General features: G+C 37.1%; 1 protein-coding gene across 3 annotated transcripts in view; it reads right to left on the reverse strand.

Moving 5' to 3' along the window:
- The window catches only part of LOC126457288 (organic cation transporter protein-like), a 312,321-nt gene that overhangs the window by 53,311 nt on the left and 246,060 nt on the right, over positions 1-12,950 (reverse strand). For all 3 annotated transcript variants that reach the window (XM_050093458.1, XM_050093459.1, XM_050093460.1), the window contains one exon: positions 3,902-4,071. In XM_050093458.1, the coding sequence (XP_049949415.1) occupies positions 3,902-4,071 (170 nt within the window). The remainder of the gene's footprint in view (positions 1-3,901; positions 4,072-12,950) is intronic.

Consider the following 12,950-nt stretch of genomic DNA (forward strand, 5'->3'; position numbering starts at 1 on the left):
GATTTCTACTAGCCCTTTCTTTCCCCCATTCCTGTCAATTGTTCCCTTATGCTCGCCCTGAAACGCTGTACAACCTCTGGTTCTTTCAGTTTATCCAGGTCCCATCTCCTTAAATTCCCACCTTTTTGCAGTTTCTTCAGTTTTAATCTACAGTTCATAACCAATAGATTGTAGTCAGAGTCCACAGCAGCCCCTGGAAATGTCTTACAATTTAAAACCTGGTTCCTAAATCTCTGTCTTACCATTATATAATCTATCTGATACCTTTTAGTATCTCCAGGGCTCTTCCATGTATACAACCTTCTTTCATGATTCTTAAACCAAGTGTTAGCTATGATTAAGTTATGCTCTGTGCAAAATTCTACCAGATGGCTTCCTCTGTCATTTCTCTCCCCCAATCCATATTCACCCACTATGTTTCCTTTTCTCCCTTTTCCTACTCTCGAATTCCAGTCACCCATGACTATTAAATTTTCGTCTCCCTTCACTACCTGAATAATTTCTTTTATCTCATTATACATTTAATCAATTTCTTCATCATCTGCAGAGATAGTTGCATATAAACTTGTACTACTGTGGTAGGCATGGGCTTCGTGTCTATCTTGGTCACAACAATGCGTTCACTATGCTGTTTGTAGTAGCTTACCCGCATTCCTATTTTCCTATTCATTGTTAAACCTACTCCTGCATTACCCCTATTTGATTTTGTATTTATAGCCCCGTATTCATCTGACCAGAAGTCTTGTTCCTCCTGCCACCGAACTTCACTAATTCCCACTATATCTACCTTTAACCTATACGTTTCCCTTTTTAAATTTTCTAACCTACCTGCCCGATTAAGTGATCTGACATTCCACGCTCCGATCCATAGAACGCCAGTTTTCTTTCTCCTGATAACGACATCCTCTTGAGTAGTTCCCGCCCGAAGATCCAAATGGGTGGCTATTTTACCTCCGGAATATTTTACCGAAGAGGACGCCATCATCATTTAATCATACAGTAAAGCTGCATGCCCTCGGGAAAAATTATGGCCGTAGTTTCCCCTTGCTTTCAGCCGTTCGCAGTACCAGCACGGCAAGGCCGTTTTGGTTATTGTTACAAGGCCAGATCAGTCAATCATCCGGACTGTTGCCCTTGCAACTACTGAAAAGGCTGCTGCCCCTCTTCAGGAACCACTCGTTTGTCTGGCCTCTCAACAGATACCACTCCATTGTGGTTGCACCTACGGTACAGCTATCTGTATCGCTGAGGCACACAAGCCTCCCCACCAACGGCAAGGTCCATGGTTCATGGGGGGGGAATTTTCACTAGGAGTTGAATTTCATTGACTGACACTATCCTTTGTTGTAACAGTGGAAGAGCAAATGTCAGGTACAAATTAATGTTAATTTCACAGTGCAGCACATTTTTAATTAAGTTAGTGAACTCGTCCATCAATGTGATGGCAATTTTCCAGTACAGTGCAACTACATTTTATGCATCTTCTAATTCTCTGGAACACTCTAAAACAACTTTTCAGGAGTTTTTATTCATTTATTTGTAAAGTATGGTACTGCAAATATTTGTAACACATTTTCCAAAATGTGACTTCCAAAACAAGACATCACAGTAAATTAGCATTGTGACAGGAAAAACAGCGAGCTAGCCAGTGACATCACAGGTATCACATGACTCGAATCAAGCATTTTAGTGGGCTTTCAAATAATTTTGATTTCATTTGCATTTTTATAAAAGAATACTGAAATTCAAGAAGACAAAAGCATATTAGGAACATAAAATGAAGGAATTAATCATTCAAGATTATTTCCAGAAAACAGTCAAATACCCTATTCCAAACTTCTCCACAGTGTCTCATGGAATGAAGGCATTTGAGACTTTTGAAGTGCATGCACACACATGCTCATGAAGTCTTCTGTTGAAACCAGACAGAAATATTGGTTCCCTGTTATATACTTGTAGGACTGGATGCTTTTTGTCATTTGTGCTACAGTGCCTAATAGAATAAACACTCTGATGAAGATCCTGGATCACTGGAATGAGTCTAATTGATTTGAAAACCATCAGAACTCTAAACAAATATTAAGTACTAAACAGATTCCACAATACCTCCAGTATTTTCAAGCATTTAATGGATAAAAGAGCTGAAGATAATGGAAACAGTACAGAAGTTAGATGCTTATTGCAACAGGTGGAAAAACAAAAGACAGTAAGTTTGTAGAATATGAGAAAAAGATGATCAAGACAATATATATTGAAACACCTGAATGTATCGTATAGGCTGATAGTCTGCTAATCAGTAGATTGTCGTACAGAAGAAAATGCACATACCAATAGCGCACTGCTAATTTCCATTAAAAATATCTAGAAAACAAAAGTTCATATATGATCATGTATATGTGATATTAACTTGAGTGAAACGAGGGATTGTTTGCTTGGATACATCCTGAGAAATCAAGGAAACATCAGTTTGGTAATGGAAAGAAGTTTGAGGGTAAAAGTTGTAGTAGATGGAGAGCAAGTTTTGATTACAGGTTCAAATGGATGTAGGTTGCAGTATTTATGCAGAGATGAAGAGGCTTGCACAAGACAGACTACTGTGGAGAGCTGCATCAGATCAAGTGTTCAGACTGTAGATAACAACAACAACAACAACAACAACATATGTCATATTGAAGTAAATTGATAAGACCTGATGTGTACAGATTTTGTATTAGGAAAGTAAGGAATAAGATGATACTGTATGAGTTGTTCTATCTTTGTTACTCTAAGTTAACAGATAACATTTTAAGAGGCAGCAGGAGAACACACATAGGGAGGTATTAAAGTTTACAAGCTTCCAGAGCCAGTGGCTTCTTCTTCTGGAAGAAGGTCTGAAGTGGAAGGAAGATGGATGAAGGAAAAGGATTGGTGAGGTTTAGGAAAAGGAATAGAGTTCCGAAAACTCACCCAGAAACCTGGGTCAGGGGAGACCTACCAGATGGGATGAGAAGGAAATTTCTCATCCCGTCCAGTAAGTCTCCCCTGATCTGAGGTCCTGGGTGACTTTTCAGAACTTTACCCCTTTCCCCCAAACCTTACCAGTCCTTTGCCTTCATCCCTCTTCCTTCTCTTTGAGCCCTTCTTCAAAGACATGGAGCCACTGGCTCCAAAAGTTTGCAAACTGTAATACTTATATGTGTGTGTTATGCTGCTCCTGCTTGGTGACTCGATTTTTTACCTATCCAATTATATTTTGTTGTAAAAAATTGATTATTTTTATTGACATAGATAACATTTTAAGTTAACCTACAAACATGTAATACTACTATGTAATGGAGCCTGTTACATAAATAAATGCTGCTTGTACTACAATGAAGGTCTCCCTCCTTACTAAATTTCTGAGTGGCCTCAGACTATCTGCCACTGCTATACATGTGGACCACTACAACTGCTAAGAGTGAATTACATCCTACGGCATTGTTGCCCTGTACTAAACATTAAATTCCATTCCAGTTCTGGTCACATTCTTTTAATGGTGTATTAAAACTTCTATTCATCTTTACTGACTGCTTCATTGTCTAAATGGCTAAAGAATACATTAGCACCATTCCCATTCTTATTCTTTCATAGTACTGCTTCCAGCACATATTACATAAAAATGCATCTGGTGCATTCACATCCCATTACCACCCCTGATTTCAAAATTATCCTTACAATTTTCACATATGGCTTAGTTTGTCAATTATTTATTTTTGATTTTAAATCTTTCGGGCACAAAGATTGTTATCGTTCAGTTTTGTTTTACTGAAAATCTGGCTCATACTATTTGCTTATGGAAATGCACTCTTTATTTTTTTTTTTTTTTTTTTTTACTTTTATACATAAATTTACACTTAAAACACCTTCAGATTAATATACATACCAGCTGTGGCTATATTAAGAAACAAATCTGGGCCTAAATTTTTTGTGTTCAATAAACCTCCATAGTATGTTACAACAGTGAAGGCCCATGCAGCATGAAGACCAATGTACTTAACCTTCTGTGTTGATTCCTTAAGCAGAGACTGGTGTGGAGCCTTAATTTTCCCCACTCTGAAATGTAGAGAACAGAGCATTCAATTTAATAGATAATTGCAATATCTGAATCCTTTTGATTTTAATAAAATATGTTAGATTCACCATGATAATGGTGTAATAATGTGGAATGTGTACGACACATAAAAACACGTAAGAATAACAGTGTTGTTCGTGTTTGTATGTTGCAGCAAAATAATCTGAGTTTTGGTGTATCATGATATTATATGTAGTGCGAACATAGTTTATCTTAAGACTTTTGTATCAGAAAAGATACGAAACTTGGCGGTGAAGTGTAATTTATAATCTACGCAAGTATGCTTTAAGAAACATAAAGATAGTTTTATTAAATTTAATTGGGGCCTTTAACACAACTGGATCATTCAGTTCATGAAATAATTTGTGAAAAATGGTTTATGATGTTATATGGTTCTGGTTCTTAAGGGTTGTGGGTAATTTTCAGTATTAATGGCAGAGTTAAACAGAATAACATAACGAGGTTAACAAATACTGAGGACGTGTTAGATGATGATCAGTTTGGCTTTAGAAAGGTAAAGGCACCAGAGAGGCATTTCACACATTGCAGTTGATAGTGGATGCAAGACTAAAGAAAAATCAAGACACGTTCATAGGATTTGTCAACCTAGAAAAAGTGTTCAACAATGTAAAATGGTGCGAGGTGTTCAAAATTCTGCAAAAAATAGGGGTAAGTTATAGGGAGAGGCACGTAAAATACATATGTACAAGAATCAAGAGGGACTAATAAGAGTGGACAACCAAGAACGAAACGCTTGGATTGAAAAGGGTGTAAGACAGGGATGCAGTCTTTCACCCCTACTGTTCAATCTGTTCATCAAAGAAGCACTAATGGAAATAAAAGAAATGTTCAATGAGTACAGAATATGGACTGAGAGTAAATCGAAGAAAGATGAAAGTAATGAGAAGTAGCAGTAATGAGACCAGCGAGAAACTTGACATCAGGTTTGATGGTCACGAAGTAGATGAAGTTAAGGAATTCTGCCACCTGTTGCAGAAAATAACCAATGACGGACACAGCAAGGAGGATATCAAAAGCAGTCTAGCACTGGCAAGAAGAGCATCCCTGGCCAAGAGAAGTCTACTAGTTTTAAACATAGGCTTTAATTTGAGGATGGAATTTCTGAGAATATACATTTGGAGCACAACATTGTATGGTGGTGAAACATGGACTGTGGGAAAACCAGAACAGAAGAGAACCAAAGCATTTGAGATGTGGTGCTACAGACAAATGTTGAAGATTAGGTGGACTGATAAGATAAGGAATGAGGAGGTTCTCTGCAGAATCAGAGAGGAAAGGAATATTTGGAAGAAAATGACAAGGAGAAGAGACAAGATGATAGGACATGTGTTAAGACATCAGGGACTGACTTCCATGGTACTGGAGGAAGCGGTATAGGGCAAAAACTGTAAAGGAAGCCATAAATTGGCATACATCCAGCACATAATTGAGGACATAGGTTGCAAGTGCTGTTCTGAGATGAAGAGGTTGGCACAGGAGAGAAATTTGAGGCAGGCTGCATCAAACCAGTCAGAAGACTGATGACTCAAAAAAACTAACTCTGAACTTTTTAAACAGAAACCTGCTTTTCAACCACCTGCAGTCCACCTGTTGTACCTCTTTTTGCTCACATTATTCTTTCCTTATAAGTGATGTACGAATAGGAACCATGGCAGATTCTACCTTCACATGTTTTTAAAATTTAAATGTTGCACTCTGTCTCTAGAATGGTCCAATCTTCACTGTTCCTTTGAAATAACTTTCATGTATACCATTCAATCTATTTAAATAGGATAAAACATAAACAGCTCTCAAATATAGATTCTGTTTGTTTCTCTTTTTGATGTTTTTAATTCCGCCATTTGTGGATTTTTTGATAGCCTTGATGCTAGTGAGATGATTGTAATTATAGAAAACATAATTATCTTGGTGTTTCTTATTAAGTGATTTTAGCAGTATATCAATGTGTGCCAAGGCAAATCAGTGACAACGAATTGTGCTGCCAGTAGTCTATGTATCCAGAAAAAATATGATAATTAAAATTCCCTTTGCTATGTCATACATTTATTTCCTGCTTTTTGGATAAAATACAGGTTTATAACAGAAAGATGTACCTCCTTGATGCTATAATACATCAGTGGGGAATTATAGTTTATGCAGACAAAATATCTCATTAGATAACAGAAAAATAATTTAATTTAGCTCACTTAAAATGTCAAAGTGGCATTTTCTGGATAATATACATTAAGGAAGTGAAACTGTAATGGATGCAGTGGTCTCTTTCTGCAATGCAGACAAAAGTTTTTCTATAGGCAGTCCGTCCAAGTATTTATGAAATACTTTTTTTTCATTTTGGTGAGATATAGCTATGTATCAAAGTTGTATATACATTTTGACTTACTAATAATAAGAACAACTGGTGTTCTTGAAACAGATATTAATAATTTCACTTCTGATTGTGAGTTGAAACCTTAAAAGTATTGCCTGCTATCAGTTATTTCTTTTTGAGTAACTAACTGCTTCTGTCTGAAGCTGTTGACTTTCTGCATTTTTTTTTCATTCACCATTCACAGTGAACAAAACTAAGTTTAGTTTGTGGTTGTTACTTTCAAATGTAGATTTTTTAAGATTAACAGTGTAACAAATATTCCTGTTTGGATTGTACAGTCCTCAGCCTTTATGATTTTTCAGTTTATTCATTCTTTCAGTCCCCATATTCCATGGATCCGGTCATGAAGAAGAACTTCCATAAACGTAGAACGAGTCAAGGTGTACATTAACAAAAAGACATGGAAATCTCAGAAACTTAATCTATATACCGTATTAAAGGAAATTATTGTTATACTGATAATTCTATCAATGCTTATAAGAACTAAATTTTATTGTGTAAATTAAAAAGAAAGGTCCTTTGAAAAAAATTAAAATTGCTCAAAAGAGGAAAGGCCGCTGGACCTGATGGGATACTAGTTCGATTTTACACAGAGTACGCGAAGGAACTTGCGCTCCTTCTTGCAGCAGTGTACCGTAGGTCTCTAGAAGAGTGTAGCATTCCAAAGGATTGGAAAAGGGCACAGGTCATCCCCGTTTTCAAGAAGGAACGTCGAACAGATGTGCAGAACTATAGACCTATATCTCTAATGTCGATCAGTTGTAGAATTTTGGAACACGTATTATGTTCGAGTATAATGACTTTTCTGGAGCCTAGAAATCTACTCTGTAGGAATCAGCATGGGTTTCAAAAAAGACGATCGTGTGAAACCCAGCTCGCGCTATTCGTCCACGAGACTCAGGGGGCCATAGACTTGGGTTCACAGGTAGATGCCGTGTTTCTTGACTTCCGCAAGGCGTTCGATACAGTTCCCCACAGTCATTTAATGAACAAAGTAAGACCATATGGACTATCAGACCAATTGTGTGATTGTATTGAGGAGTTCCTAGACAACAGAACACAGCATGTCATTCTCAATGGAGAGAAGTCTTCCGAAGTAAGAGTGATTTCAGGTGTGCCGCAGGGGAGTGTCATAGGACCATTGCTATTCACAATATACATAAATGACCTGGTGGATGATATCGGAAGTTCACTGAGGCTTTTTGCAGATGATGCTGTGGTGTATCGAGAGGTTGTAACAATGGAAAATTGTACTGAAATGCAGGAGGATCTGCAGCGAATTGACGCATGGTGCAGGGAATGGCAATTGAATCTCAATGCAGACAAGTGTAATGTGCTGCGAATACATAGAATGAAAGATCCTTTATCATTTAGCTACAATATAGCAGGTCAGCAACTGGAAGCAGTTAATTCCATAAATTATCTGGAAGTACGCATTAGGAGTGATTTAAAATGGAATGATCATATAAAGTTGATCGTCAGTAAAGCAGATGCCAGACTGAGATTCATTGGAAGAATCCTAAGGAAATGCAATCCGAAACCAAAGGAAGTAGGTTACAGTATGCTTGTTCGCCCACTGCTTGAATACTGCTCAGCAGTGTGGGATCCGTACCAGATAGGGTTGATAGAAGAGATAGAGAAGATCCAACAGAGAGCAGCGCGCTTCGTTACAGGATCATTTAGTAATCGCGAAAGCATTATGGAGATGATAGATAAACTCCAGTGGAAGACTCTGCAGGAGAGACGCTCAGTAGCTCTGTACGGGCTTATGTTAAAGTTTCAAGAACATACCTTCACTGAAGAGTCAAGTAGTATATTGCTCCCTCCTACATATATCTCGCGAAGAGACCATGAGGATAAAATCAGAGAGATTAAAGCCCACACACAAGCATACCGACAATCCTTCTTTCCACGAACAATACGAGACCGGAATAGAAGGGAGAACCAATAGAGGTACTCAGGGTACCCTCCGCCACACACCATCAGGTGGCTTGCGGAGTATGGATGTAGATGTAGATGCAGAGGAAAGCTACCAACATCTCAGCTGCAGCCAATTCTATAGCTGCTATTTGCCAGCTCTTGGTAGCTTCCTATTACTTGATTACAATGGTATTTTTCAATTTATATAATAAGTAAATGGTGGTAGGTAGGAAATATTAATTTACATCTAGGGGGGAAAAAAAACAACCAACATTGTTCCACATCATTAAAATTAATCGAACATATGATTAATGGGATATGGAACTATATAACTAACAGGGGAAATTAATCATTTGTATAGTACATTACTACTTGTTGTGCAGCTTTACAATGATCACTACTACTTTCCATGTAGCTATCACAGCTTTTCTATCTCTGAATTTAGATATTCACATAATTTGCAGAAAGAATGGCTAATTGATGTATGTTTATTATTTTACTTTGAACTGGTAGGGACTCCCAATTTCTTGCTTTATGTTAGATGAGAGCTTGTTGAATCCTTTCATGCTGTAGTGTATAACTCCATTCTGAATCCTAGATGTGGAGGCAATGTGTATATGAAAATTATTTTTCAATCTTGCATTATGACATTGTATCAGAAAAGTAGAAAATACATTGGGAAGTGAATATAAGAATTCCACAGTCCCTAAAAACGCTTCTGCACGATGTGGGGATGATCTACTTTACACAATAGAAGGTATGTTAAAAACAACGGGAATTTTGTGTGTTATATTAGTCCAGTTTGCAGTTTTTTGTTGGTGCAGTGGTAAGCAGACCTAAACAGTATCTGTACAATGTTGGCCATATTGGATATGTAGCCTGCTGTCAGCTTTCAAAACTGTTATGTTTCTTTTGGTAGTACCTGCAATTGTTTACTTTGTAAAAAAAAAAGTGGATTGAAGCATTTGTATTAAATTTTGCTATAAGAATGGAATAAAGTGTAACAAAGTTTTTAAATTGTTGAAAATTGATTTTGGTGAGTCTAGTATGAGTAAAATAAGATTTTATGAGTGGTATAAGTGTGTCAGAGAAGGCCATGAAGATGACAAGCATCCTGGGCTCTCCACGAGAATATCATCAACTGATGAAATCATGGAATAAAGGAAATAATTATGAATAATCAGCAAATCACAATCAGGAATTTGAGGATGGCATATCAGTTATATGAAATGGGTGACAATTAACTCTGCTCCAAAACTGTGACAAATGCTATTTGCTCAGGAGTCACTGGATTAAGTCACCAATGATGGGGAACTATTGAAATATGCCACAATAGACACAGAAACATGTGTTTATGGATATGACATCGAAACTGAGGCTCAACAATCCCAGTGGAAGAATCAAAAAAAAAAAAAAAAAAAAAATTCATGGCTTTTGCACAAAGATAATGCACCTGTTTGAACTTTATTGCTTCTTCATGAATTTTTGGTCAAAAACAATACTAAAACAATGCCCGAGCACCCACATTTGCCAGACCTGGGCCCATGTGCCTTTTTTCTGTTTGAAAAAACTAAGAAAACTTTCAAGGCCCAGCACTTTACAAGTGCAGAGGAGATTAAAAACACATCACTGAGAGGGGTGAAGGCTACCTCAAAGACAGTCATCAGAAAGTTGTTTAAGTACACTTAGTACTGAACCTTGTATGGACCTTCCCTTCTAAGTTAAGTTTCATTCCCAAGCTGAGTATTATATGCTGTTTTCTGTTATAAGCTTCACCCTGCTGACAGCCACGGAAGAGGAATTGCAGGAATTCTTCGTTTCCAGCAGGATCTCAATGTGACAAGTGTTGTGAAACCTGGAGCAGGCCTAAAAGAAGTTTTGAAAAACTATAAAAACAATAATAGCGTGACACAAAGTGAATGCATTGTAATATTGGGCGGTGCAAACGACGTATATAAGAATGAACTAATAGTAGCAAACAGAGTGCTAAGAGATGTGCTTCGTACAACAGAGAATCAAAAAGTTATTGTTGTAGGCATTCCACACAGACATGACCTTACTGAATCTTCTTGTGTGAACAGAGAAATCCAAAAAGCAAACAGGATGTATGAAAGGATCTGCAAGACCACTCCAAACGCTTTTTTCCTCAGTATTGACGATCTTGAAAGACAGCACTTCACAACACATGGTATGCATTTAAATAAATGGGGCAAATCGCTGCTCAGTCAAAAGATCAAAATGGTAGTGGATATTGTTTCTCCTATATGTAAGAAAAGTGATCCTATTCCACTACCACTGGTAAAGGACACCTGCAGAGTATCTTCCCTACCATGTACTCCAGTTGCAGCAGTAACACAGCATCAGGTATCACTGATTACAAAAGAATGTGCTGGGAGAGAGGAAGCTGTAACTACAGTTACAACAGGTAGAACACCTCGTTCAGGAACTAAGATAACAGAAACAGCAAAAGTGGCAGCATATTCAGCAACAAGTGTACCAACAGGTGATCCAGCTGTCCATTCTGCAGCAACATTTGAACTACCTACAGTGGGAACCCAGCCACTTAGATCATGCCATGAACAAGAAGACGCGAAGAGACCTCCAAGAGTAGAAGCAGTATCAAGTGTAGCGGGCAAACGGAAAACTGTACCTCCATTACGTCTAAATGATTTTTTAGTAGAAGGCAGCAAGGGGAAGAAGCCCATAAGATAAATAGTGCCAGAGATATAATAGCCTCTCAGCAAAATAGTTCATCTGTAAAGAAAGACAGGTTTGATTTTATAATCTGTTATCTTAACATTGAAGGAGTAAGGGATAAAGAATTTATTGTCAATGACTTTGGATTAGAAAATAGGTTTGATATCTTTTGTTTAAGTGAACACTGGGCTAGTGAGAGTGAACTTACATTTATTAAATTTGATGATTATATTCTAGCCAGTAGCTACTGCAGAAAATTGCATTTAAGAGGTGGTGTGGTAATATATGTTAACAAGTCATTTAGCGGTACATTCAATAGATTAGATCTAGATTTTCTGTGTGATGAACAGAACTTTGAAGCTGCTGGTATAGTAATAGACAGTTTTAAGTTAGTTGTAATTTCCCTGTACAGGTCACCTAAGGGTATAACCAATGTATTTTTAGAAAAACTTGACCTGCTGTTACATGTACTTACAGATACTAGATGGATACATTATGATATTGTGATAGGTGGAGATGTGAATGCTGAATTCGATGTCACAACACAAAAACGTACTGTCACTGAACTCCAAAACCTACTAAGACAGTGCAACTTACATTCAGTCAATAACAAACCTACAAGAGAACATGCATGTCTTCACAATATTTTTGTAAATTTTAAAACAACAGAAGAATCATGTTTTGTGACAGTATTTCCGTATTCTGATCATGATTCAGTATCTTTAAATTATACAAGTAGGTTCCCTCTTGATAAGAGTTATGTAAATAAGTTTGTCCCAGAAGTTGTGGTCACTAGACCAGTCACAGATGAGAAAATTGACAGGTTTCGTACGTCCCTTTCTAACAGAGATTGGTTTGGCCTGTGTTATGATGAGACACATTATACTCTAAGCAATTATCTGCCAGCAAAGGTACTATTTGATAGGTTTCTCAAAGCATTTTTTGGACACTTTAATGACTGCATACCAATAAAGAAATGCAAAGTAACTGACAGAGTCCTAAAAGCAAAAGTTCCAAATAGACAAAATACATGGTACACAAAACAGCTGTCTACTATGAAAAATCAAGTTATGTTGTTGTACAATATTTATAAAAATCTGAAAACCAACCATGCTAAACTAGCCTATGTTAGATCTAGGAATGAGTACAAAAAAGCAATTGTGGAAGCCAAACAAGCACAAAATCTCAGAAGTATTGAGAAATCCACCAATAAGTGCAAAGCAGCATGGACTCTAATAAATAGTGTCGCCAAAGATAAAAGAAGTGACAAAATTAGTATCTCTCCCCAGGAATTTAATGACTTTTTTATTAAATCAGTTGAGGAAGTAGGAAGTGCTATAATTAAACCTGAAATCAGCTCATCACAGTTACTGTCAAAAAAATGTTGCTAGGTCATCAACAAACACAAGTACTTTCAATTTTTCTGAGATCTCACCTGGTTTTGTGTTAAGAATAGTGAAGCAGTTAAAATCATCAGACAGTGTAGACATATACGACCTGTCTTGTAACATGCTTAAGAAAGTAATAGACTGTGTAGTGTACCCCCTAACGTATTGTATAAACAAGTGTATACTGGAGGGTTTTTTCCCTGATGAGCTTAAACTGTCTAGGGTAGTTCCAGTACATAAAAAAGGAGATAAAAATTGTGTCTCTAGTTACAGGCCAATATCCATAGTCCCAGTTTTCTCAAAAGTTCTAGAATGCATAATTTACCAACAATTATCTGTTTACTTTGATAACATAGGATTAATAAGTGGATCATAGTATGGCTTTAGGAAAAACCTGTCAACCATTGATGCCATAGACAATGTTGTTAAATACATCCATCAAGTATTTGAAGATAAATGCTTTGCC

Source organism: Schistocerca serialis, chromosome 2, assembly GCF_023864345.2.
Source record: "Schistocerca serialis cubense isolate TAMUIC-IGC-003099 chromosome 2, iqSchSeri2.2, whole genome shotgun sequence".
Classification (NCBI taxonomy): domain Eukaryota; kingdom Metazoa; phylum Arthropoda; class Insecta; order Orthoptera; family Acrididae; genus Schistocerca; species Schistocerca serialis.